This window comes from Dipodomys merriami, unplaced genomic scaffold (genome assembly GCF_024711535.1).
Source record: "Dipodomys merriami isolate MVZ:Mamm:240054 unplaced genomic scaffold, mDipMer1.0.p SCAF_137, whole genome shotgun sequence".
In the NCBI taxonomy this organism is placed as follows: domain Eukaryota; kingdom Metazoa; phylum Chordata; class Mammalia; order Rodentia; family Heteromyidae; genus Dipodomys; species Dipodomys merriami.
The window spans coordinates 755,981-778,523 of NW_027202682.1; the positions used below are offsets into that span (position 1 = coordinate 755,981).

Consider the following 22,543-nt stretch of genomic DNA (forward strand, 5'->3'; position numbering starts at 1 on the left):
TGGTTTATCATTTCAGGTCAGAAGGCTTCTGTGCAGAGGGCCCTCCTCAGCTCCGAACCCCAGATAACCCCAGATTGCAATGAGCTACACCTCAAGGCCACACAAAAAGCAGCCGCCCTCCGGAGCTTGACCCTCTTGTGGATGAGTCCTCTGAGCTCTGGCAGAGAGTAAGCAGCCAGGGGACCTGACGGGACTGCATGTGACCTCAAGGTGCTTGGTTCTTACAGGGACTGTTACCTGATAAGAACAGGATAGGGTCCTGCCAGGTAGTGACGTACTTAAGGAAGGGAAATGGAGGGCCTGCACACTTTCAGAAGCCCCTGGCAGTATTTGTCCAGGTTGTACAAAGCCATCAGAGTCATGAATGGTTCTGAACCAGGGAGGTTTGCTCCACAGTTGATACTGGCAATTTAGGTAGACAAGCCTGCTCTTCAGGCCTGGTCAGGCACCGCTGACACCTAGTGGTCAGGGTTGGGAATGCAGGTAAACACCCTGCCCTGGCCAGCACAATCCAGGACAGCACATTAAAGAACGCATAAATTGTGTTAATTTTGTAACCACCAATGTGCGCTAAACTGTATTAAATCTACCTATTGTGGTTGTGGCATTTCTACTAGGTATCTTAATCTTCCAGTCTCATGTCCTTCCTCTCTGCTACTCTCAATCTACTTTAATCATCTTGAACACATTTTGCTGCCTCCCCACAAACATACAAATGTCTATAACTCGATATCTGAAAAGTCATATGATCTGAAATTATTCTTCACCTACTAATTAGTATGGAATGACTGTTCATCCTTATTCAATATCATGAAAATTGCCTATTTTCACATTTTACCTTCTCATTACCTCATTCTAACCCTATCAGCCTGACTTTTCACCACACTTAATGATTATAATCAGTTCACCTCATCTATCCCAACAACCCTTAACATTAAAATACTTTTCAAGCTGGTTCCGGTGGCTCACATCTGTAATCCTAGCTACTCAGGAGGCTGAGATCTGAGGATTGAAGTTCAAAGCCAGCCCGTGCAGGAAAATCCATGAGACTCTTATCTCCGATAAACCACCAGAAAACTGGAAGTGGCATTGTAGCTCAAGTGGTAGAGTGCTAGCCTTGAGTTGAAGAGCTGAGGGATAGCACTCAGGCCCAGAGTTCAAGCCCCACAACCGAAAAAAAAAATTATACATATATCTATATATCTATATCTATATCTATATATACTTTTCAATACTAATTCTATTTCAGGTCCTAGTTGTTATTATAATACATCCATGGTATTCATTTCATTTTCTGTTTTATTTGAAGCAACCCTAAATCCGACTCTGACAATCAGTTCCCGAGAATGGAGTCAGACAGAACCACTTCACCTGTGCACGTTCTCAGCTTCAGGATGCCGTGACTCCATGTAGCCCATAGGACATGGTCTCTGCACATCTTCTGCACCCCGGGTCTTGAGGAGAGGAGGGCGGTGCACACGCGCCTAGCACGTCCTCCGGTGGAAGCAGCACCCACTGCACCCCAGGTCCCCAGGAGGACAGAGCCCATGCCTAGAGCAATGCCTGGGGGGAATCAGGGCAAACAGCACCGGGGGTCCTGAGGACAGTGCACACACCTAGACCGCCCTCTGGTGGGAATCAGTGCTCACTGCACCATGGAACCTGAGGAGAGGCAGATGATGTGCATGCCTAGAGCACCCCCTGGTGGGAATCAGTGCTCACTGCACCCTGGGACCTGAGGATTGGAGCATGGTGTGCACGTGCCTAGCAACCCCCTGGTGGGAATCAGTACTCACTGCACCCCAGGTCCTGAGGGAAGACGGTGCATGCACATAGAGCACCCTCTGGTGGGAGTCAACACTCACTACACCTCTGAGGAGGGCAAGGTGTCAGAGCTACCCTAGGGAAATAACACATAAATGTTCTGCTCTTTCCACACGCTCTCCAGACCACAGTGCCTCCCCCAAGGTCGCCCAACAAGGTTTTGTGGAAAGCAGGGCCCTTCACAGGCCATAGCCATGGCCAGGTGGTCACTTGCGTCTGGCATCCCTGTCCTCAGCTCTCCACCTCCTGGGACCAGTGGGGAAATCAGAACAAGAAACAGAAGTATGGGCTGGGAAGGTGGCTCAGTGGTAGAGCGCTTGCCTTGCATGCATGAGGCCCTGGGTTCGATTCCTCAGCACCATATAAGCAAAAAGAAAAAAGCTGGAAGTGGCGCTGTGGCTCAAATGGTAGAGCGCTAGCCTTGAGCTGAAGAGCTGAGGGGCAGCACCCAGGCCCAGAGTTTACGCCCCACAACCAACAAAAAAAGAAAGAAAGAAAGAAAGAAAGAAAGAAAGAAAGAAAGAAAGAAAGAAAGAAAGAAAGAAAGAAAGAAAGGTATGATATTCTGGAGCTGGTGAGCCTGTACGCTGCTGATGCTGGATCGCAGGATCCCAGCACTTGGATCATCTGTACTTAGAACAGCCAAGCCGTCCCTTGTGAACTCAGTGGGGAAAGTGACTCAGGAAGGTTCCTGAAGAGGCTGTTCCAGCTGGTCATGGCGTCTCGCCTGTGTCCACCGAGCCCAGGCTGGCCCTTTACAGGGGGGAGGGTGGAACAGGCTGTGTATCCACACCCTGCTTCTCAGAGAGGCCTGGGGCAAAAGGACAAAAAGGCCTGGGAAAAGGACAAAAGAGGCTGGGTGTCAGGGTGCTAAGGGCAGGGACTCCTCCCCACGGGGCTGAGGACTGACGAGGGCCTCGGACCAGTGTGGAGCGACCCTTCTCAGGAGGCCCAGGCCCAGCAACAGTCAGCAACAGGTGATTTCATCCACTTTTCTCAATGTGCACATGAAGCAACTGGATAAAGTCAGAGTTCTGGAATCTTCAGGACAGCCTGCTGCTGGCCCAGAATGGGAGAGAGCCAAATGCCCTGTGGGTCCTCAAACAGTGCACACCTCTGATCGTGGCCAGCTTCCTTACAGGCAGCCCTTTGCTGGGTTTCTGGGCTCTGCTGGACGTAGGAAAGGCCACGGGCCAAGTCTGGGATGGACTCAGCATTTTGCATGTTTCTGGGGAACACAGAGGCGTGGCACCCACCACAGCAGCCCAAGGCACAGTAGTCGCTGCTGCTCCCCTCTGGCTCTGGGGGAGCCGGCCTGGTGGGAGGCAGGCAGAGCCAGTCCTCCTGGGGGAGGTAGCCCGATGGCGGTCCCCCCTCTGCCTGCAATACACCCCCTGGGCTGCCTTCCTCCTCACTGAGGCCTGAGAGGGTCCAAGCGTATCCTGGGCCACAGGTTAGCAGTGTGATGGCCTCCCGGGTTCCTGGAGAGCTGTTAGCACAGTCCTGGCCTGGCTGCAGACAGACTCTGTCGGCCCCTGTCCAGGTCTGAAACACAACACAGGTCAGAGGTAAGGACTCAGGCAGCATGTTCAGGGCTCACTCTGAAACCGCAGCCTGGACTTCTCAGGGAAGCTCTTCTGATCCTCCAGTGTTCAAGTATTGCCAACATCAAGAATACCCCATATCCTCAAAATGTGTGATCATGGCCTCAGTCTGGGAGCCTGAGTCCCTCTGGGTCCACCTCTTCTCTCCAGCCCCGGCTCAGTAGTCTGGACCTCGCTCAGCACAAATGGTTACAGGCACCAAAGACAAGGCAGACCCGTGACAGAGGGGACCTTCCAGCAACGGCCATAGAAAGTGGAAACCTATTCTGAACCCCACTATACACACAAACAAGGAAACAAAATCTGGATCCTTCTGTGGGGGCACACAAGGCCCCACTGCAAACGCCACCAAATGTTATTCACACACCACCCCCTCCGTCACGCCCTGCTCTTGAGAGGTGATCCACACAGAACCAGACCACCAAGGGTCTGGGGCACCCTGGCAGGTTCTGGGCTCCTGCAGGGAGAGGATGGGGCCTTTAAACAGGACCGCACCGTCCAGGCCATCGCAGTCCGACCCTCACCTATCTAGCTTCTTCATAGGCACTTCTGCCATCTGGAGAGCAGGGATGGACTTTGTCCAGAGCTAGGACCCTAAAGAGTTAAAGGGTGTGTGTACACAACAGTCCTCCAAAAGAGGCTTTGCTCAGAGAAGACGTGGATTTGTCAGCTGGAGACACAGCTGCCCACAGGGTAGAGGCCAGCCCTGCAGCACCAGAAGGGAGGGCATGGGAAAGAACAGGACCAGTGAGCCACAACCCTTGGGAGGAGCTTGAGTTTACCCCCAGGAGATTCCCTCCACCAGGACTATGAGCTACAAAAGACTGCATCAGTGGTCAGGGCGACACTCCAGGGTGCTCTTGCTTGCCTGTAGCCTATGGGAGCCAAACAGGCCCACCAGCCTGGAGAAACAGAGTCCATTCATGGGCATGGTGTCAGCACACTACCCTGAGGACCAGTGGGTTCAGGTGCTTCATAGTCGCCACCAGAGAAGGAGCCCAGGTACTGGCAGTACAGGTGCCAGAGACACCGTGGAGGAGGGAGTACGCAGAGGGGTAAAATGGGTGTCAACGGGTGTCTGTACCTTGAACTACCAGCCATGTTCCTCAATGGCAGATAAATCAGGAAAAAGTTTACAGTTTTCCATTGCAATTGGGAGGCAGAGCTCAGCAAGAGGGGAAGTTACTAAGACTCCAGCTTGGGGTTGAAGGCAGGGCTCAGGTGGTTGAGTGCCAGCCAGAGCAAAGCCATCAGATACCAAGTTCAAGTCCCCACCTCAGAGAAAAAGAAAAGAACAAAGTAGGCATGATGGTTCCATGTCTATAAACTCTAGCTATTCAGAAGGCATAGCTAGGAAAACCATGGTCTGAGACTGGCCTGGGGAAAAGCATGAGACTTTATCTGAAAAACCGCTAAAACAAAAGGATAGCTTCAGAGGTAAAGTGCCTGCCTGAGTTCAAACCGCAGGACCACCCTTCAACACGAAGAAGAAAAATGCACGTGTGACGCTGAGCACCAGCAGCGGCAAGCATCCATAATCCCAGCTGCTCAGGAGGCTGAGACTGGAAGAGCCAAGCCAGGCAGACCACTTCACAAGATTCCATCTCCAACATAGAGAATGAACACCTGGGCCAGAGGCAAAGGAAACAGCATCAGCCAGGCAAACAAACTGGAACAAGCATGAGGCCCTAAGTTCAAAACTCTGGTATCAGCCAAAGGGGGGGAAACGCATGTATGAAAGCAGGATAAATAAAACACCTCTTTCAATGTGAAAAAAGGACAAACAAGAAAAAACAACTGAGAGATGATCCAAATATATTATGTATAGAGAAATACCACAGTACACCCTGTTGTGCACATTTTTAATCATTAAGAGTAAAACCATGAAAATTAGAAAGAATGGAACCCGAGATCCAAGAACAAAGAGAAATCACTAATAGCCAGTAGCTCATGCTTATAATCCTAGCTACTCATGGTCTGGGGCCTAAGAATCATGGTTTGAGGCTAGACCACGCAGGAAAGTCCATGCGACTCTGATCTCCAATTAGCCACAAAAACACAGGAGTACAGTTGTGGCCCAAGTGGTAGAGCTCTAAGCCTTGAGGACATAAAGGCCCAGGCGAGTGACTACACCCTGAATTCAAGGCCCAGGACCCCGATCCGGACCCACACTCTCACACACAAGTGAAAAATTCAGCTGAGTTTTCACCCACTTGAGACAGCATTTAAAGTCCTTATATCCTCACATAGGTACACATATCACACACATATCACACACATATGCACACATGTATGAATGTGTGTGCACACAGATAGTAGTGCTGACAAGGGCCCCCCACTTCATCCACGCCAGGCCGCCCAGGACCCCCCACAGACCCCTGCAGCGCCCTGCACACACCTGGAAATTCCCATTGTGCACACTGTAGAGGGGCTGGAAGAAGACGGCGGGAGAGGGCACATTCTGGTAGAAGGTTCTCTTCACCCTGATACCGGAAGAGACAGGTCAGAGCCTAGAGGCACTCAGAAGGGCTCCGCCAATACCACACTGAGAAGCCAGTGGTCTCCAGCTGCTGCCCCGCCTCCCTCCTGCCGCATCCAGATCTGCCTTCCCAGGGCTGGGCACCGCGGCCTCACCTGTAGCCCCCACTACTCTGGAGGCTGAGGACAGAGCATGGTTTGAGCCTCAAAGTTCAAAACCAGCCTTGGCAATAGAATAACAAGAAGGGAATGAAATACCCTGTGGCTAAACCTACTCCAGGGCAGGAAACCGGTTGGCACGCATGGGTGCCCAAGCTAATGCCCCCATAGACGGAGTCATACCAAGGCATCTTTCTTGTTTACAGTACCCTTCCTGTGGTGCTCTACCGCTGGAGCCACCTCCTCAGCCCTTTAGGTTTTAGTTTTGATTCTCAGGTAGAATGCCCTCCTTTTGCCCTGATGGACTCAGACAGCCCTCCTCCTACCGCCGTGCACCACATGGCTGGGCTGCGGTGCGCAGGTCACACCTGGCTTATTTTTTACATGGGATATTGTAACTTTTTTTGCTCTGATTGGCCCTGAACCTCGATCCTCCATTTCTACCTCACATGTAGCTGGGCTTACAGGCATGTACTGTCATGTCTGAGCACTCACATGTTCTTTACAGACAGAACTTCAATGCTAGGCACAGACCTGGAAGTGACCAAATGTGTACTCTGCCCTCCGAAAGAGCAGCAGCCCAGGAACCGCATCTGTGCCAGTGACAGACAGCCTGCAGCCCTCACCCTCAAGGCTTCCCGAGCCCCAGAACCTCCTGCCCCAGCCCAGGGCTAATCACAGGGGTGCTGTGCAGGCCCAGTCCACCCTCACCACACAGCCTCCTCCTCCTCCCCACCAGGCCCCGCCAGTCCACACTCACCACACAGCCTCCTCCTGCCCACCAGGCCCCGCCAGTCCACACTCACCACACAGCCTCCTCCTCCCCACCAGGCCCCGCCAGTCCACACTCACCACACAGCCTCCTGCTGCTGCCCACCAGGCCCCGCCAGTCCACACTCACCACACAGCCTCCTCCTCCCCACCAGGCCCCGCCAGTCCACACTCACCACACAGCCTCCTGCTGCTGCCCCAGTCCACACTCACCACACAGCCTCCTCCTGCTGCCCACCAGGCCCCGCCAGTCCACACTCACCACACAGCCTCCTCCTCCTGCCCACCAGGCCTCCGCCAGTCCACACTCACCACACAGCCTCCTCCTGCTGCCCACCAGGCCCCGCCAGTCCACACTCACCACACAGCCTCCTCCTCCTCCCCACCAGGCCCCACCAGTCCACACTCACCACACAGCCTCCTCCTCCTCCTCCCCACCAGGCCCCGCCAGTCCACACTCACCACACAGCCTCCTCCTGCCCACCAGGCCCCGCCAGTCCACACTCACCACACAGCCTCTTCCTGCTGCTGCCCACCAGGCCCCGCCAGTCCACACTCACCACACAGCCTCCTCCTCCTGCCCACCAGGCCCCGCCAGTCCACACTCACCACACAGCCTCCTCCTGCCCACCAGGCCCCGCCAGTCCACACTCACCACACAGCCTCCTCCTCCTCCCCACCAGGCCCGGCCAGTCCACACTCACACTGAGGACAGTGCCCAGGCCCTGAGTTCAAGCTCCAGAACTGGCAAAAAAATGCCCCTTGTGCTGTCCTTGTAAATCAACGTGCATATGAGGTGTGGAGCCTTTCTGAGGAGGAACTTATCCCCTTGCTCTCTGAGAGCTCTCCCAGGGCTACTAACAGGATCCTGTACCCCAGCGGCCTCCAGTGGCACCATGTCCCATGTGTGACAGATGAGAACTCAGAACACATCCCTAAAGGCAGCAAACAAGGACTCAGATGCCAGTCACATGGCACGTGGCATTGTCACAGCTCCCTTAGTCTTCTCTCCCCTGGCTACTTGGGAATCCCACTGGAAAGCCCTCCTCATCCAGGGTCAGTGAAGGGCAGGAGGAAGCTTCCAGACCCCAGCCACTGTGCACCTGTATGAGTACAAGACCCCCGCTCACTCGCAGAGCCGCCCACAGAGCAACACAAGCACGCAACAGTCAACTCGGGGAGACACACACTGGCTACCTACCGGGGAGACAGCCTGAAGAGAAGGCAGGTCAGGCCAGTCAACAGGAGACAGACAGACACAGCAACAAGGGTGCAGTGCAGCCACCTCCAGGGGCTCAGGGGTCCTGTGGGCAGAAGACTGGACATGACCACATGTGAGAGGGACCCCAGCAGGTCCCTGAGTCAGAGTAGAAAGCGTGCCACTCCACCACGGATGCTTGTGTTGTACCACGGGAGCCCCTGAGGGGCGCCTCGCGCTGGGCCTCTTCGTGCTGGGCCTCCTCGCTCTGGGCCTCCTTGCTCTGGGCCTCCTTGCTCTGGGTCTCACCTCGCTCTGGGTCTCACCTCGCTCTGGGTCTCACCTCGCTCTGGGCCTCCTCGCTCTGGGCCTCACCTCGCTCTGGGCCTCCTCACTCTGGGTCTCACCTCGCTGTGGGCCTCCTCGCTCTGGGCCTCCTCACTCTGGGTCTCACCTCGCTCTGGGCCTCCTCACTCTGGGTCTCACCTCGCTCTGGGCCTCCTCGCTCTGGGTCTCCTCGCTCTGGGTCTCACCTCGCTCTGGGTCTCCTCGCTCTGGGTCTCACCTTGCTCTGGGTCTCACCTCGCTCTGGGTCTCTCCTCGCTCTGGGCCTCCTCGCTCTGGGCCTCCTCGCTCTGGGCCTCCTCGCTCTGGGTCTCACCTCGCTCTGGGTCTCCTCGCTCTGGGCCTCCTCGCTCTGGGTCTCACCTCGCTCTGGGTCTCACCTCGCTCTGGGTCTCACCTCGCTCTGGGTCTCACCTCGCTCTGGGTCTCCTCGCTCTGGGTCTCACCTCGCTCTGGGTCTCCTCGCTCTGGGCCTCCTCGCTCTGGGTCTCACCTCGCTCTGGGTCTCACCTCGCTCTGGGTCTCACCTCGCTCTGGGTCTCACCTCGCTCTGGGTCTCACCTCGCTCTGGGCCTCCTCGCTCTGGGCCTCACCTCGCTCTGGGCCTCCTCACTCTGGGTCTCACCTCGCTCTGGGCCTCCTCGCTCTGGGTCTCACCTCGCTCTGGGTCTCACCTCGCTCTGGGTCTCACCTCGCTCTGGGCCTCACCTCGCTCTGGGCCTCCTCGCTCTGGGCCTCCTCGCTCTGGGTCTCACCTCGCTCTGGGCCTCCTCGCTCTGGGCCTCCTCGCTCTGGGTCTCACCTCGCTCTGGGCCTCCTCGCTCTGGGTCTCACCTCGCTCTGGGTCTCACCTCGCTCTGGGCCTCCTCACTCTGGGTCTCACCTCGCTCTGGGCCTCCTCGCTCTGGGTCTCCTCGCTCTGGGCCTCCTCGCTCTGGGCCTCACCTCGCTCTGGGCCTCCTCACTCTGGGTCTCACCTCGCTCTGGGTCTCACCTCGCTCTGGGTCTCACCTCGCTCTGGGCCTCCTCGCTCTGGGTCTCACCTCGCTCTGGGTCTCACCTCGCTCTGGGCCTCACCTTGCTCTGGGTCTCACCTCGCTCTGGGCCTCCTCGCTCTGGGTCTCACCTTGCTCTGGGTCTCACCTCGCTCTGGGTCTCACCTTGCTCTGGGCCTCCTCGCTCTGGGTCTCACCTCGCTCTGGGTCTCACCTTGCTCTGGGCCTCCTCGCTCTGGGCCTCCTCGCTCTGGGTCTCACCTCGCTCTGGGTCTCACCTCGCTCTGGGCCTCCTCGCTCTTGGCCTCCTCGCTCTGGGCCTCATCTCACTCTGGACCTCGCCCAGCTCTGCGCCTCACCCCTCCCATTGGCCAGATGGCCTTCCTCACTGCTAGGCACAGGGTCAGCCAAATGCTCATGAAGGAGACTTCTGTCCATCCTAATGATAGCTATTAGTCACAGGAGCCTAGGTAGCCAAGGTGCTGTCTCTCCCTGTGAAACTCAGACTCCAGGGGAGGTGGCTCCAGAATGGTGTCAGGGAGGACAGAGATGCACATGGGTGGGGACGGGACAGAAGACAGGGATGCACATGGGTGGGGACAGGGAGGAGGAGGGCAGAGATGCACATGGGTGGGGACGGGACAGAAGACAGAGATGCACATGGGTGGGGACAGGGAGGAGGAGGGCAGAGATGCACATGGGTGGGGACAGGGAGGAGGGCAGAGATGCACATGGGTGGGGACAGGGAGGAGGGCAGAGATGCACATGGGTGGGGACAGGGAGGAGGGCAGAGATGCACATGGGTGGGGACAGGGAGGAGGGCAGAGATGCACATGGGTGGGGACGGGACAGAAGACAGGGATGCACATGGGTGGGGACAGGGAGGAGGGCAGAGATGCACATGGGTGGGGACGGGACAGAAGACAGGGATGCACATGGGTGGGGACAGGGAGGAGGGCAGAGATGAATGTGGGTGGGGACAGGGAGGAGGAGGGCAGAGATGCACATGGGTGGGGACGGGACAGAAGATAGAGATGAACATGGGTGGGGACGGGACAGAAGACAGAGATGAACATGGGTGGGGACAGGGAGGAGGCAGGGATGAATGTGGGTGGGGACAGGGAGGGGGGCAGGGATGGACGTGGGTGGGGACGGGGAGGGGGCAAGGATGAATGTGGGTGGGGACGGGGAGGGGGGCAGAGATGAACGTGGGTGGGGACGGGGAGGAGGGCAGGGATGAATGTGGGTGGGGACGGGGAGGGGGGCAAGGATGAATGTGCGTGGGGACGGGGAGGGGGTCAGGGATGAACGTGGGTGTGGATGGGGAGGGGGGCAGGGATGGACGTGGGTGGGGACGGGGAGGGGGGCAGAGATGAACGTGGGTGGGAATGGGGAGGAGGGCAGGGATGCACATGGTGGGGACGGGGAGGAGGGCAGGGATGCACATGGTGGGGACGGGACAGAAGACAGAGATGCACATGAGTGGGGACGGGACAGAAGACAGAGATGCACATGGGTGGGGACGGGGAGGAGGGCAGGGATGAATGTGGGTGGGGACGGGGAGGAGGGCAGAGATGAATGTGGGTGGGGACAGGGAGGGGGGCAGGGATGGATGTGGGTGGGGATGGGTGGGGACAGGGAGGAGGGCAGGGATGGACGTGGGTGGGGACGGGGAGGGGGGCTGGTATGGACGTGGGTGGGGATGGGGAGGAGGGCAGGGATGGATGTGGGTGGGGATGGGGGGGAGGACAGGGAGGAGGGCAGGGATGGACGTGGGTGGGGACAGGGAGGAGGGCAGGGATGGACTGGGTGGGGACAGGGAGGAGGGCAGGGATGGACGTGGGTGGGGACGGGGAGGGGGGCTGGGATGGACGTGGGTGGGGACGGGGAGGAGGGCAGGGATGAACAGTGGGACCTAGGCTCAGCCCAGTCTGTGGCAGGCTGCTGCCCTTGACACCCACCCTGCTCCTGGGGAGAGGGGAAGCACACAGGCTGGCTCCATTCACTCCACTGGCTCCACAGAGGCTCCTCCACTACCACCTCAGCATCCAGGACAGCCATCTGGACGCGCAGTCTAGCCTCATAAGTGGAGCCGGGGCTCAGCTCCACGGCTTCGAGGATGAGCCGGGTCACACCCACAATGCGGTCCTTGTACCGGGCCTGCTGCAGGGTTGGGGAGTCGGCTTGTTGTGGGGATGTGAGAATGTACTCACATGCACACTTGGACGGGGACGCACCATCTCCACGCACAGATGCACACTTCCACACGCATCACACCCATGAGTGCATGTGCACAGAGGCTCCGCGACCCCTCCTCCTGACAGAGAGGGGCCCGCCGGGGGAAGGCAGCCAGGGTTACCTCCCAGGCCTCTCCCCGCCGTCTGAAAGCCAGCTCATAGCTGAGAAGTGCGCTCATCGGCTCCAGGACAGGACTCACACTCCAGGAAAGGACGCAATAGCCAGAGCTGACGTTGCTCCGCAGATCAGCAGGAGGGTCCAGTTTAACTGAAACAAGGCAAGGCCCAGCAAGGCTGCAGCTGTGTGCCTCGGGTCAGATAACCCAAACTCGGGGAGCTGGGAATGGACGGGAGTCCAAGGTACAAGGTCAAAGTCACCTTAGACCATAGGCCTCACTGAAAGGCAGGTCAGGGAAGGCCTCGTGGGGAAGAGGTGACAATGATTCCCGCTGGACCTCTGCAAAAAGTTGCTTTCTAAACCTCCGCTTCCCTGCCTTCATGATCTATAGTTGCGAGTTCTTGCTGCTGCCTTGCTGGAGTCCTTACTAAAACTGAAGCGTGTTTCAAATGACTCCTGTCCCACCTAGCCAAACATCTTCACTGTCTATGAAAACCCCAGCCTCCCAGTCACCACCCAGATCCCTCTTCCAGTCCTGGGTCTCCCGTGAGATCACAGACGTCACAGGCTGGGGGCCTGACCCACCACCAAGCAAGCAAACAGCCCCTAGCGAAGTGGCCCTGCTCACTGTGTCTCCACGGGAGATACTGGCGGTCCACCAGGCTGACCTGCTCCTTCCCAGACAGGCGGCGGTGGAGGGTGATGGTGAAGTTGTCAGTTGGCAGGATCATCTCTTCGGGGGGCAGCTCCATGGTGCATGTGCTGCCCTGGAAAACGCACCTGTGCTCGCCGCCAGGGGCCTGGTTGCTGGAAAGGATTGGCACCGAGGGCGCTGCTGGCGTGGGAGCCCTCCCTCTCCTGCCCTCCTCCTGGGCCTGACCCTCTGCCCTTACCTGGAGAAGAGAAGCCAAGGACCAGAGTCCTGAGACAACTCTGGGCCAGACCATCGGCAGTCGATCCTGAGGATGCTGTCCGTGAGACAGGTGAGAGGCCCGGCCCTCGGCCCTGGGGAGGAGGACCACAGGGGGTCGCCAGTGGGAGCCTGGAGAGCTGGGCGGGTGGGACACACCTGCCACTGAGCACTGACAGGGCCGTCTCCAAAGAACGACCTCAGAAGTCGTCAGGGCCAGAGCTGGGAGGCCCGGGAGCTTGGCAAAGGCGTGGAGCTAACATTTTGAGTCCATGCTTCTCCCCAAGGTTGGGCACCCACTCCCAGCTCCCCACCCAGCCCCAGGGCCCCGCCCTCACCTCCTCCATGCCGGGGGACAGAGACTCCCAGGCAGGTGTGGCAGCTGCACATACAGGTGCAGAGCAGGAGCCAGGTGCCCACGGATCGAATCGGGGACTCGCTCTCCACGGGCCAGCCTGCAGGGGCCTTGACTGAGAAGCTTGGCTTGCCCCGGATCGGGGCCTCGCCCTCCACGGGCCAGCCTGCAGGGGCCTTGACTGAGAAGCTTGGCTTGCCCCTCCCCTTTGGAAAGGGCTTCTCATGAGGTCCCACTGCAGAGGCCCAACGTGGGGTACCACGTGCACCCCCACGAGATGCTGTGCGAGGGCTAGGCCATGCCCAGCCTCACCAACGAGAGCTGGAGCCCAGCGGCTGACTGTGCTTTCAGGACAGCTTCAGCAACTCCGACTCAGATATGCTGTGTGTCCATGTGTGTCTAGAAGGCTTCTCTGACCCGACACCCTCTGCCATCCCATCCCCCGTGCCAGAGCCCTTACCCATCCTGCAGAGGCCAGGCCCCAGTAGCTGCGGACCGGCAGGGTGGCGGGTGCTGGGGCCTGTGCGGCTGTGGAGCCGGCACTTTCCACTCGGCTCCGACCACTGCTGTGGGAAAGGCGCAGACGTGGGTTTCCCGAGGAAGGGAGGCGTCTTGCCTGGGGTGGCAAGGCTAGCACCTGTGTGCTCCACCTCTCCTCACCACCTTAAATGAATCCACCGCAGGGCAGAGGAGGGTGAGGAGGGCAGCAGGCACTAGTGCAGCACACAGCCCTCCGTAGCCTGTTCCAAGGGCAGCACCTCGAGACAGACAAGGCCTGACCAGGGGTCCAGACACAAAATCTGGTTGCCAACCAGGGCTGAGTGTCAGGAAGAGCCTGGCTTGTGGGGAGGCTGCTGGGGCCCCATCACCCCATTTGCAGCTTCAGATGGTTCGTGGATAGCCTGAGCAGGAAGCCAGGGCAGCGTAGTTATACAAGCCTGATGAGTGATAAGGAGGAGGGAGGAAGCAGACAGACCTCAGCACACGGCGCTGCAGGAACCTGCACCTCTCCAGCAGGGACACCTCAGGGCCGCCCGTCCCCGCAGCCTGTCTCTACGCCTGTAGGGTGGACCAGTCAGGGCCTCGTCCCTTGGGAAGGAGCAGGCATCTGCTCCTTCTCCAGTAAAACACCAGAAAACTTGAAGTGGTACAGTAGCTCAAGTGGTAGAGTGCTCGCCTTGAGCTGAAGAGCTGAGGGACAGCGCCCAGGCCCAGAGTTCAAGCCCCATGACAGACCAAAATAAAATAAAATTTTATATATATATATATATATGTAAATGGCCAAGTGCAAATCAAAAACAAGTCTGAGATTCCATCTTACCCAGTCAGATTGGCCAACATTGTGAATTCAAGCAACAACAAACGTTGGTGGGGATGGAGGGCAAAGGAACCCTACAGCATTGCTGGTGGGAAGGTAAACTAGTACAGCCACTCTGGACAGCAGTCTGGAGGTTCCTCAAAACACTAAAGATAGAGTTTCCCTAGGACCCAGCCAGACCATTGCTGGGCCTCTGCACAGAACCTCAAAAGCCAGGATACCATAAAGACGTTGCTGCACTATTAATAATAGCCGTGTTGTGCAAACAGCCCAGAGGCCCTAAAATAGATGAAAACTGTGGTGCCTATACACACAATGGGACCTTACGCAGCCATGAGAAGGAATATTGTCATTTGCCGGGAAATGGATGGACCTAGAACAAATCATGTTCAGGGAGGTAAGCCCAGTTTTCTCTTGATCAAATATTTACTGGAACATAGTAGACTATACAGGGATCGAGACATTCGCACACAATGAGACCAAAGGAGGGTATTCTTGGGGTGGAACACAAGGGCACAATGCCTATGTGCTTATCTGATAGCATAAAATGGTAGTTATTGAAATGAACACCAGGAAATGGAAACAAGAGTGGTTTCTGTTGCGGTTTCTGTTTTTTGGGGGGGTCTTTGTTTATCTGTCTTTGGGAGGGCAAGGGGAGAACAGAAGTGGAGGGACAAAGGGTGAACACATGCAGCGGTGGTACTCGCTAGACACGATGTTGAAAATGCACTGTGCAACTGCGTGCAGGAATGGAGGGAAAACTATTGGAGGGAGTGAGGGAAGGGGAGCCACTGTTCAAAAAGAAATGTACTCGTTACCTGACTGGTGTGCCTAGTCCCTCCCCTCTGTGTACCACCTTTAGAATAACAACTTTTAAAAAGGCACCTGCACAGAACCGGCCCAGCCTGGCTTCCACCAACCCAAGCTCAGAGCAGTGAGTGGCTCCCAGGTCAGCAGGGCCCCCTTCGTAGACAGAGACGGAGGGCTCTCCAAGGGGAGCACTCGGAGGGTGTCCCAGAGTTGGGCACTGCCAGTGCAGCACAAAAACCACCACCTATACCGGGTAAACAGTGGGGTGGGTCAGGCCTAGGGAGACCAGGGACTTGCTCAACAATTGGAACCTGGCACCTCTTCTCACTAGGTGTCCCACAATCTCTCTCAGAGCCTACAAGCTTCCTGAGAGAAGTGTTTGACCCACACACACACCTAAATACTTCATGTGTAGGGTGAAGCCTTGGACAGAACCTAAACCACCCTATTTCCAGTGGTACTGCAGATCTCTGTCTTTGCGGGCTCCTTGGACACTGAATGGGACATTACTGAAGCAAGGCTCCTCGCTCTAGCTGGCAGACTGGAGACCAGTGCTCAGGGTAAGTGCAGAAAGCTCACTAGTCCCAGGAGAGGCACTGACTTGGGCCCACAATAGCCAACACCACATACAAGGCAGAAGAAAGCCATGTCTGTCATCTTGGAATGAAGCTGCTTCCTGTCTGCTGCACCAGTCCTGCGGAGGAGCCTGGCCAACACTGCTCTCCCGTCAGTTATGAAGATGCAACCCTCAGCCCAGACTCTCTAGCCCCTTCCCAGAGTCCCATCCTCTTCATGGCCAAAGCTTGGGTCTGAATCAGATAACCCATCTGCCCAGCTTGGGCCACCATGAAAACGTGGGTTCCGTGCACGCAGCTACACTCCTGTCTTCAACCCAGGCTCCATCACCCCTGGGGAGGCCTCTACGTGGACTCTCTTCCTTTCTTCCTTGGTCATGGCAAGCGGCTGTCGTAAGGGTTGGTCAGGTGGCTCTGAGCTCTCTTGGTGTCTTGTACCACCTGCCCAAGTCAGTGTCACTGGGAGCTAGCCACTGCATTCACGAACACACACACACACACACACACACACACACCTCATTCCTTACCACACACAGACACACACACAGACAGACACACACAGACACACAGAAACAGACACACAGACACAGACACACACACAGACACAGACACACACACACACACACACAGACACACACAGACACACAGACACACACAGACACACAGACACACACACAGACACACACACAGACACACACACACACACACAAAGACACACACACACAGACACACACAAAGACACACAGACACACACAGACACACACAGACTCAGTGTCACTGGGAGCTAGCCACTGCATTCACGAACACACACACACACACACACACACACACACCTCATTCCTCACCACACACAGACACACACACAGACAGACACACACAGACACACAGAAACAGACACACAGACACAGACACACACACAGACACAGACACAGACACACACAGACACACAGACACACAGACACACAGACACACACAGACACACAGACACACACACAGACACACACACACACACACAGACACACACAAAGACACACAGACACACACAGACACACACAGACACACACACACACACACACACACACACACACACACACACACACACACACACACACACACACACACACACACACACACACACACACACCTCATTCCTCACCAGTCCCAGGAACGAGCCACAGCCCAGACCCGCTTTGCATCTCGATGTAGGAAGGGGACTTCACACAGAGGCAGATAGATGAAGACTGTTAACTACATGAACCCCTGACCAGCAGTTTTCTCTCTGATAGAGACGGAGGAAGAAATGCAGCCCCTGGCTCTGCAGAAATAACCAGAGCCCATGACATGAGAAAGATGTACTAGAAAATAAAAGCAAGAGCAGGGACCTGCAACCCTTTGGGCCACACAGGGGGTGGGGCCTCCTCTGCCCCAGGCAGACGCCGCACATTGCTGAAAATAGCACACCTAAGGATGCTGTTTCCTCTGGAAACGCTGGGGGAGGTGAAGCCAGCAGAGCCAGGACAGGACAGACCATCTCAGTGAGGACAGAGGCAAAAGAGGAAGGGGCAGGGAAGGCCTAGAAGAGGCCGCCGCCAAGAGTATATTCCCACACACCTTGGGGTGAGGGGCACTTCTAGGAGTAGTGGCTGTGAGCATATCAGATGAGGCTTGGACACACAAGTGTGGGTGGACAAGACCACAGACTCAGGCAGAGGGAAGAGGTTGAGGACAGAGGTCCCAGGAACAAGAAAGGCATCGTGATAGCAAAGTGGCCCAGGGAACCCTTCTGTAGAACTGCACACAAGCGTGCCTCCTGACGAGGTGTGACTCAGAGCCCAGCTCCCGTTCCCAGCCTGGAGCCTTCCCCAGCCCCAGGCACAGCTAGAGCCAGGCCAGGCTAGCACTGGACTGGACAGGAATGCTGAGGTGACAGTGGGCATGCTCCAGTACAGGTGTTGGCCGGTTCTTTTGGTGGGAGGAAATGTGGCACCAGGATGGACCTCCCGCCCAGCACACGCCTCAGCAGCCTCGCAGCTCACCTGTGGCCCGCTGCGAGCACAGCTCCCAGCTGTACTGCGTGGGGTGAAACTGCTACGGACTTGTGCTGCATCTCTTGGACCCACTCAACTCCATAACCACTGCCTCCTCCACCTCCTAGCGTCAACACTGGGTATGGACAATGCCTTGTCACTCAGAGGGAGACATGACCAGAGGTCATCCTGGGAAAACTCCCACTCTACCTCCAGAGGCCAAGTTCTGGCCTAGAGTAAGGGCAGAACAGCAGTGTCCTAGGGAGAATGAGTAGGGACTGGTGCAGAGCCCCAGAAAAGGTGAGGGTTGCTTCAAATATAAACATTTAAAAGCAATGAAAAGGGGCTGGGAAGATGGCTCAGTGGTAGAGTGCTTGCCTCACATGCATGAGGCCCTGATTTCCATTCCTCAGCACCACATATGCAGAAAATCTGCAAGTGGCTCAAGTAGAGCACTTGCCTTGAGCTGAAGACCTGAGAGACAGCACCCAGGCCCAGAGTTCAAGCCCCACAATTGACAAACAACAACAACAATGAAAAGCCAGGCACCTGTGGCTCTTTTTTTTTTTTTTTGGTCGGTCCTGGGGCTTGAACTCTGGGCCTGGGCCCTGTCCCTGCACTCTTCAGCTCAAGGTTAGCGCTCTACCACTTGAGCCACAGAGCCACTTCTGGTTTTCTAGTGATGTATTGGAGATAAAGAGTCTCACGGCCTTTCCTGCCCAGGCTGACTTTGAACCGCAATCCTCAGCTCTCAGCCTCCTGAGTGTGGCTCATACTTATAATCCCAGCTACTGAGGCTGAGGATTATGATTCAGAGCCAGTCCAGGAAGGAAAGTCTGTGAAAATCTAATCTCCACTAAAACTATCAAAACAAGCTGGAAGTGGAGCTGTAGCTCAAGTGGTAGAACACTAGCCTTGAGCACCAAAGCTCAGGGACAGAGCCCAAGACCAGAAATCTCAGTAGTGGGGGAGGGGGGGAAATGGGGGGGGCAAAACAAAACACCCGCCCCATCCTCCCTCCTCTTCCTGAAGCCCTCTAGCACCAGCTGTGTCCACGCTCCTCTTCTGCAGTGAAGCCACCCACGTCTGGCTGCGTGGAGGGGTTACTCATTAATACCTCATGGAGATCACAGTTAAGTCCATCCACTCAACAAGGCCCAGTTGCCTTCGTCCCAAACGTCCTCTCAGTCATGGAGGAAGCAAAAGTTCTTTCCTAATTAGACATGACAACTGGCAGATCAGCGCCCTTCCCTCTGTCCAGTCAGGCTGCACCGACCATAACTGAATTCACAACTCCCACAGGTCTGGGAATTACACCTTGCAATTCATACTCGGTATTGCAAGCTCTGTCATCTCTGAGAAGTGCCCAAGGCCGGGACCCTAGAGAGGTAAAACGGGGTGGTAGGCCCAATACTACACTTCATGATGTGTCCGCGGGGCTCAGGGGGAGCGGTCACAAGTCTGTCTCCTGAAGTTAGGCTGACTTCAGAGGTTGGGAAGCTAAGCACACAGACTCACCTTTCCAGGGGCGTCTGCCAAGGGTCATTGGGAGCTTCAGGCGCCTCAGCCAGGGGGCGGCTTGTCACCCACTGTCCCTGTTGTACAGCAAAGCCCCACACCCAATCCAGGAGATGACTACAGCAGGCTGTGATGCCAGCCTCAGGGAGCCTGACATAGGCCACCCACATCAGAAACCACAAAGCACACCACAGAACTAATGGCCCCCAGGGCTGAGAGTGGTGTCTGAGGTGGAGTAAGCTTGGATTCCCATGAGAATTGCCAAGTGTCATTGGTGATTTGTCTCCTGCCTGCTAGATGAAGACACACATTCCTCCTAAGACATACCACCGAGGGCCGGGCACTGGTGGCTCACGCCTGTCATCCTAGCTACTCAGGAGGCTGAGATCTGAGGATCGGTGCTTCAAAGCCAGCCTGGGCAGGAAAGACCGCGAGACTCTAACTCCAATAAACCACCAGAAAACCGGAAGTGGCGCTGTAGCTCAAGTGGTAGAGCACTCGCCTTGAGCTGAAGAGCTGAGGGACAGCGCCCAAGCCCAGAGTTCAAGCCCCATGACCAACAACAACAACTAAAAAAAAAACCCACTGAGACTCACTAGACTAGCCTCTGGGGGACAGGACCTGGTCAGGGACCCTGCCAGGCTTTCCCAAGCCACAGCAATCTATGTACATGGGTGGTAGAATGGGTGCTAAAAGTAGTGCAAACTCAGTTAAGGATAAACCAAGACTACAAAAGGGAACTTTTGAGATCCTATTTTTATCTTAGCCACAAGTAGCCATTGTGAGCAATTAGGCACATATAAATTATCATTACAGGGGCTGTGAAGGTGGCTAAGTGGTAGAGTGCTTGCCTTGAGCTGAAGAGCTGAGGGACAGCGCCCAGGCCCGGAGTTCAGGCCCCATGACCAGACCCCCCCCAAAAAAAAATTATCATTACACACACACACACACATTCCCCTTTTATATTCATTTCTCACTAATCTTCAAATCAGCCCTTTTAACCAGGGGTTTCGTGTACTGATCTTATTAAAACTCTGCAACGCTGCACCAGCTTCAGCCCCTCACCCCCACCCCCACCCCCCACCCCTCACCCCCCGGACTGGGAGACGCCTGCAGCCCTTACCAACAGCAATGATCAGATTCTAATCTTTGACACTCTGGCAGATATAGACATTTCAGCAGTTTGATTTTGTATTTGCTTGATAATCACTCAAGAAAAGCATCTTTTCATGTTTATTCACTATATTCTTTATCAGACTATTTTGGTGTATATAGATGGGTGTGTTTATGTGCATGTGCTTGTGTGTATGTATTGTATGCCATAGAATCTGTGCAGCCCAGAGCTACAACCCTGGAATGTGAGCATGCCTGAACTCTTGGAGATGGAATCAAAGTCTCAAGGCATAAAACTTCAAGAATGTCCAAGCATACTTCTAACATTTAAGCTTAAACAGCTTGGCCCCATCTTGTCTGTGGCATATACAAGTATGTAGTGTAATCTTTTGAAGGGGAAGGGAGGGACTGGGGTTTGAATGTTTGCTACTCAAGAAGCTGAGATCTGAGGATTGCAGGTCAAAGATGGACTGGGCAGGAAAGGCTGTAAGACTTTTTTTTTTTTTTTTGTCCGGTCATGGGGCCTGAACTCTGGGCTTGGGCGCTGTCCCTCAGCTCTTCAACTCAAGGCTAGCGCTCTACCGCTTGAGCCACAGCACCACTTCCGGCTTTTTTCTTTTTGCTTATGTGGTGCTGAGGAATCAAACCCAGGGCCTCATGTATGCAAGGCAAGCACTCTACCACTGCGCCACCTTCCCAGCCCCCCGTAAGACTCTTATCTACAATAAATCACCAGAAAACCAGAAGTGGCGCTGTGGCTCAAGTGGTAGAGCGCTCGCCTTGAGCTGAAGAGCTGAGGGACAGCGCCCAGGCCCAGAGTTCAAGCCCCATGACCAAAAAAAAGAAGAAAGAAGAAAGAAAGAGAAAGAGAGAGAGGGAAAGAGAGATTCAACAATGTTGCCAGGCTGGCCTCAAACTGGGGAAGATGAGGGCTGGAATTATGGGGCGGTAGCACCATGAAATTTAAGATCTTAATTATTTTTTTAATTTATTATTTTTTGCAGAACTGAGGACACAGCCTGGAAAGTGCTTTCCCAAAGGCTAAATGTCCAACCCCTCATCTTTGAACTGTTTTTAAGTGCACAGATCAGTAGCATTCAATATTCAAATTGTTGTGTACCATCGCTATTCATTTCCAAAACCCTTTTGGTCTTGCAAAACTGAAACTCCACACCCATTACATAGTGCCTCACCATTTCCCGTTCACCCGACCTAATAAACTGACAAGAGCATTTAAAAACTACCATTCTACCTTCAGTCTCTAGAACTGTTATACTTCCAGTGCCATCTGTAAGTGAAGGGACTCAGCATGGTCTCTCTGCTCTCTCTGGTGCTGTTTACAAGTGACTCAGCACAATCACTCTGCTCTCTCCAGTGCTGTTTGTAAGTGAAGTGACTCAGTAGTCAAGATCATCATGGCTTGAACATACAGAAGCACCCAAAGAAGACATACTGTCAACAGCAGTACAAGGAGATGTGGCTCACTGGCAAAGCACAGAGCTTGGGGTCCATCTCATCACCACCAAAACCCCCACTAGCATTGTAATGCTTACATCACAATGTCTGTATCACTCAACTGTCTTCAGTCTTATTACACGGGTACTATATCATCTCACACACCATGAGATAATGCAGAATAATCAGACTACCTTGAGAGCTGGGCACCAGTGGCTCACATCTGTAATCCTAACTACTGAGGAGGCTGAGATCTGAGGATTGAGGTTCAAAGCCAGGCCAGGCAGGAAAAACTGTGAGACTCCTATCTCCAATAAACCACCAGAAAACCGGAAGTGGCGCTGCTCAAGTGGTAGAGCACTTGCCTTGAGATAAAGAGTTGAGGGACAGCACCCAGGCCCAGAGTTCAAGCCCCATGACCAACAAAAAAAAAAAAAAAAATCACTTTGAGAGATCATTCACATAACTTTTATTAAGTATCTTGCTCTATCTAGTGTCTGCTGTACTATTGTTAATCTTCCTGTGCCTGTTTATAAACTACCATACACAAATTGAGGGAGAAGAGGAAAACAAATACAGTCATTATAGTCCATGTACATTGTACATTATACAAAAACAACAATGTAACGAGGGTAGGGCTGAGAGTGGGAAAAGGGTTCGAACAGTGGAAGGGGTGATATTGCTCAAGAAGCATTTACTCATAACCTGACTTGTGGAACTGGGACCTCTTTAG

General features: G+C 55.0%; 1 protein-coding gene across 2 annotated transcripts; it reads right to left on the bottom strand.

Moving 5' to 3' along the window:
- Positions 1-1,600: 1,600 nt before the first annotated feature.
- On the bottom strand, positions 1,601-22,182 carry LOC138825363 (interleukin-9 receptor-like). 2 transcript variants are annotated; one of them, XM_070019814.1, is made up of 10 exons: positions 21,608-22,182; positions 13,455-13,560; positions 12,623-12,734; positions 12,358-12,536; positions 11,734-11,879; positions 11,336-11,537; positions 8,038-8,140; positions 5,827-5,911; positions 3,240-3,369; positions 1,601-2,658 (listed from the first exon to the last, which is right to left on the bottom strand). In XM_070019814.1, the coding sequence occupies exons 2-10, from the start codon at positions 13,456-13,458 to the stop codon at positions 2,504-2,506; spliced, it is 1,116 nt and encodes a 371-aa protein (XP_069875915.1). In that variant the 5' UTR covers positions 13,459-13,560; positions 21,608-22,182; the 3' UTR covers positions 1,601-2,503. The 2 variants fall into 2 exon arrangements, with proteins under 2 accessions (XP_069875915.1, XP_069875914.1); XM_070019813.1 differs by having other exon boundaries at positions 2,581-3,369.
- Between the last annotated feature and the right edge of the window lie 361 nt (positions 22,183-22,543).

Bases quoted from the DNA above. Each gene is read 5' to 3' on its own strand.
- LOC138825363 (XM_070019813.1), bottom strand. The intron at 11,538-11,733 runs GTAACCCTGGCT...CCAACCCTGCAG, and splicing joins GGCGGGGAGAGGCCTGGGAG to CAGGCCCGGTACAAGGACCG. The intron at 5,912-8,037 runs GTAGGTAGCCAG...TTCCGGTATCAG, and splicing joins CTCTTCAGGCTGTCTCCCCG to GGTGAAGAGAACCTTCTACC.